The following is a 5,000-nucleotide window of genomic DNA, read 5'->3' as shown; positions in this document are numbered from 1 at the left end:
CCTGAAATTGGGTGGGGAAAGAGTTTTGACATCTTTTGTGAAGGAGTATAAAAGGGCTTTAAATATCATGGTGTTTTGCGTTGGCTGATGGGCGGAAACCGAGTTGAAAATCTGAAGAAAAGGAAAAAATAAACATTAACAAAAACAACTACAGTAACAACACACGCACAGACACAGAGTTGACATATAGAGGAGTTGACATATACAAGAAATATGATTACCAGGACATCTGAAAAGGAGATAACACTTTATTGATGTGTCGGGTGAAAATGATCCGAGTTCTGGGATTCTGTAGGTCCTTCATAAGCTGTTTGGGACTTGGGTATTGCCCATTCCAGATTTCTTGATTAGTTTTCAGATATACGAACACACGTACAGACAATACTGTCCTATAAACACGGCCATTCTCATATAAAGTGGTGTAGAGTGTATGTGTCCATTTTAACAAAATAAACTGCATGATAAGGGAAACTAATATATGTTTAGTACCTTCCGTATGTAGTATCTTGTACACCTATTTACCACATCCACAATAAATGATATGCTGATCAGAAAAGTTAGAATCATCTTTCATGACGTGTTTTCCGATGCAAAGAACCGCCACTCATGGGCTCAGCCATCAAAACGGCGAATGCAGTCAGTGGATCAACAGACGTCATGAGAAAATGATACGAGAGAATGATTCTGTTTTTGGTAGGCGTTTGTTTTATATGGATGGCGAGCACATGTATTCATGTTTATTTGTACTTATGTGACTGCTTGCCCCCAGGTGAGGTGGTGTCGTTCAAGAAGTTCCAGGGGAAGGTGGTGCTGGTGCAGAACACGGCGTCGCTCTGAGGGACGACCACCAGGGACTTCCACCAGATGAACCAACTCAAGGAAGAGTTCGGGGACAAGCTGGAGGTCCTGGCCTTCCCCTGCAACCAGTTCGGGCACCAGGTGGGTCAGATAGTCTATTTCTTCTTCTTCTACTTCTACTTCTTCCTCTCCTTCTCCTCCTTCTACCTCCTCGTCTTCCCCTGCAACCAGTTCGGGCACCAGGTGGGTCCGCTGCTCTCCCTTCCTACTTCTCCTTCTTCCTCTCCTCCTCTTCCTCCTTCACCTTCTCCTACCCCCTCGTCTTCCCCTGCAATCAGTTCGGGCACCAGGTGGGTCAGATAGTCTCATTTTCCCTTCTTCTTCCTCTTCTTCTTCTTCTTCTTCTTGCTCTCTTCCTCCTCCCCCTTCTCCTACCTCCTTGTCTTCCCCTGCATTCAGTTCGGGCACCAGGTGGGCGGACTTTTCATATATACTTCATCATCATCTACTTCTTCCTCTCCTCCTCCTCCTCCTCCTCCTCCTCCTTCTGCTATCTCGCCTTCCCTGCATCCAGCTCGGGCATCAAGTGTGTCATATCTTCTTTTTTATCGTCTTCTTCCTCTCCTCCTTTTTTCCATCCTGTTCGGACACTAGGTGGTTCGTATCCTCTCTTTCTTCCTTCTCCTTCTTTCTCATCTTGTCCTATTATTAGCATTATTATTAGTGCTGTTATTTTGTTGTGATTATTATTATTGTTATTGATGTTATTATTATTACTACTGCTATTATTATCATTATTTTAATATTAGCATCATCATCATTATTATTATTATAATCATTATTATTATTATAATCATTATTATTATTATAATCATTATTATTATTATTATTACTATTAGCATCATCGTCATCATCATTATCATCATCACCATCATTATTATTATTATTTTTGTTATTATTATTATTATTATTATTATTATTATTATTATTATTATTATCATTATTATTATTATTATTATTATGATTAATATTATTATTATCATTATTATTCTTATTCTTATTCTTATTATCATTCTTCTTCTTCTTATTAGTATCATTATTATTATTATTTTATTTATTTTTTTCTTCACGAGGCATAGTTCTTATGCTCGGTTATAGCTTGAAAGCAGGTGACAAGTCCCCAACTGTTTCAAGCTTGTCCTTCTCCTCCTGCTGCCAATACTTTTCTAAGGATCCTAGCAGCCACCAAGCAGTGCTGTTTTTTGGATTACTTCCAACTTGATACCTCCATCACACGCTTTGATGTACCCTTCTGATTTCTTGCTTACAACATCTAGAGCACCGATTACAACGGGTATAACTTCGACCTATTTCAGCTTCCAAAGCCTGGGGATCTCATCTTTTAATGGCTGATACTTTTTTTTCGGTTTCTTTTTCCCTTACTCTTGTGTCAGTCGGAATGGCGATATCGATTATTTTCGCTTCTTTTTTCTTTTCGTTTAGATATACATTATGTGGCTTCCTGGCTTCAATATGTTGATCACATTGTATCATCATATCCCAAAGAATTTTATGTTCTTCATTCTCAATACAAGCCTCGGGTTTATGAGTATACCACTCCTTGCCTCGTTCAAGATTCGCTTTTTCACTTGTTTTCCAGTGTACATATCATGCCACATTGTCATATCTGCGCTTATATTCTCTTTGGGAAAGTTTCAAACATTTACTGACTATGTGACTAACACTTTCTCCTCTCTGTGAGCACACTCTACATAATGGTGATTCCACCGATTTGTCAATATTATATTTGATATAATTTGTTCGAAGTGTTTGTTCTTGGGCACTGCATATCAAGACTTCCGTAGTTGCCTTAAGGTCACCTATGCTTAGCCATCCCCAAGTCTCTCCCCAATCTACCCCCTCATTGTCTCTTATGAATTGTCCTGTCCATGCCGTCTCTTACCCTGCCATTCCCTGTAAAGTTTCTCCTTGGTGTTTTTCTTGAAAGTTTTAGGCGCTTCACTTTCTTCTGTTTTCAAATCCCTATACATTCTAACCGTTTGTAACATCTCTTCATTACTATTTTGGAAGTACCATGCTATGTTATTTTCTTCCTCCTTTATGCACTTTTCCACGCTTGTTAATTCTCCTCTACCTTCTTTTCTTTTCACGTACAACCTGGTTACATCGCTTTTAGGGTTTAAGGCCTTATTCATAGTCATCAATTTCCTAGTTCGTCTATCTATTTCCTTTAATTCATCCTTTCTCAGTTAATTACTATTATCATTGTTATCATCATTAGTTTATTATCATTACCATCACCATCACCATTATCTCCATTATTATCACTATCATTACACTTTCCAGGAAAATACAACAGAAGCGGAAATGTTGGTAAGCCTGCGTCACGTCCGGCCTGGAAATTGCTTCGAACCCAAGATGGAGATTTTTTCAAAAGTCGAAGTTAACGGTTCCAACTGCCATCCCGTCTTCCAGGTAAAATTGGGTTAAATTTATTTTGTTTTTGTTTTTTTGAAGTGAAGGTGTGTGGTAAGACTGGTGAAAGAACGACAGGAAGAGGTGAAAGAAGGAGAGGAGGAAGATATAGAAAAGGAGGAAGATGGTGATGATAATACATGTTTTTTGAAGAATATATCTATATATATATATTTTTTTTCTACTTGGTATGCACTTTGGATGTTATTGTTTTGTGAGTTGCTCTTTTTTCAAGATGCCAATGGATTTCCTTATAAACCAGCGCCACGTGGTAGCAGTACTGAAATTACTGTTTCAAACACGAGAATTTATAATGTGAAAAATTCGTATCTGTTTAGTCTAAGTGATAAAAGTATACAAACACACAACCACTCTCTCTCTCTCTCTCTCTCTCTCTCTCTCTCTCTCTCTCTCTCTCTCTCTCTCTCTCTCTCTCTCTCTCTCTCTGTATATATATGTGTATGTGTGTATCTGTGTGTACACACACACACATAAACATAAATCATATTACAGAAAAGCTACTTTCCTCTTTCCCCTTCCTAAGCACATATACACTATCTTTATCACTGTCGCCATCAAAGACATATCTATTTCCTTCTCTCTCTCTCTCTCTCTCTCTCTCTCTCTCTCTCTCTCTCTCTGTATTAATTCCTTCCTTTGAACTCTCTCTCTCTTTTCATTCTTCCTTTCTTCCTACCATCACCTTTCCTTTTCCCCCATTCCCCCTTTTCCCTCCCCTCTCTTTCCCTCTTTCCCTCTCTAATCCCTCCGTCCCTCTTCCCTAATACCTTTCTTCTCTCTCTCTCTCTCTCTCTCTCTCTCTCTCTCTCTCTCTCTCTCTCTCTCTCTCTCTCTCTTTATCTTTCCCTCCCCCATTCCCCCATTCCTCTAGCCATCCGCTCTATCCCTCTCTCCCTTCCCTCTCCCCTCCCTTCCCCCACCCCCTCCCTTATCCATCCCTCTCCCCCCTCCAGCCTTACAACTCCCCCAACCCTGACCTCACAACCCACCCTTCTTTCTTAACCCTCCCCCCCCGCATTACAACCTCTCCTACGCCTCACACCTCACAACCTCACAACTTCCCCCCAATCCACACAACCCAACCTCCCCCAACCCACTCCCTCCCCAACCTTACAACCTTCCCCCTCTCCCCCAACCTTCTCCTCCCTCCTCTAACCTCACAACCCAACCTCCCCACAACCTTCCCCCTCCCCCCCTCCCCCAACCTCCCCACTCCCCCCTCTCAAACCTCCCCCCCTTCCTCCCCCAACCTTCCCCCTCCCCCCCTTAAAACCACCCCCCTCCCACTCCCCACTCCCCCTACAACCTCACAACCTAACTTAATCCTCCCTCCTTTCTCCCCCCCCCCCCCCTTTAGTACCTGAAGGAGGCGCTGCCGATTCCCTTCGACGACCCGGAGAGCTTCATGAGCGACCCGAAGTTCATCCTGTGGAGTCCCGTCTGCAGGAGTGACGTGGCCTGGAATTTCGAGAAGTTTCTGATCGGGAGAGACGGGAGGCCCTTCAGGAGGTGAGTAGATAATATAGATAACATTCTCTGTATCTGACTTTCTGGTTGTGCGTGTCTGTATGTAAACTCACTCACACACACACACACACACACACACACATACATACACACACACATACACACACACACACACACACACACACACACACACACACACACACACACACACACACACA

At 41.9% G+C, this 5,000-nt stretch overlaps 1 protein-coding gene across 1 annotated transcript in view; it reads left to right on the top strand.

Annotated features, from left to right (window-relative positions):
- LOC125036029 (glutathione peroxidase 2-like) overlaps positions 1 to 5,000 on the top strand; it is a 12,579-nt gene that overhangs the window by 7,149 nt on the left and 430 nt on the right. The window contains exons 2-4 of the mRNA XM_047628389.1: positions 770 to 939; positions 3,166 to 3,294; positions 4,673 to 4,824. Of these exons, the coding sequence (XP_047484345.1) occupies positions 770 to 939; positions 3,166 to 3,294; positions 4,673 to 4,824 (451 nt within the window). The remainder of the gene's footprint in view (positions 1 to 769; positions 940 to 3,165; positions 3,295 to 4,672; positions 4,825 to 5,000) is intronic.

This window comes from Penaeus chinensis, chromosome 20 (assembly GCF_019202785.1).
Source record: "Penaeus chinensis breed Huanghai No. 1 chromosome 20, ASM1920278v2, whole genome shotgun sequence".
Lineage (NCBI taxonomy): Eukaryota > Metazoa > Arthropoda > Malacostraca > Decapoda > Penaeidae > Penaeus > Penaeus chinensis.
Note: the sequence above shows the minus strand (reverse complement) of the source record. Positions and strands in the feature narration are given on the sequence as shown.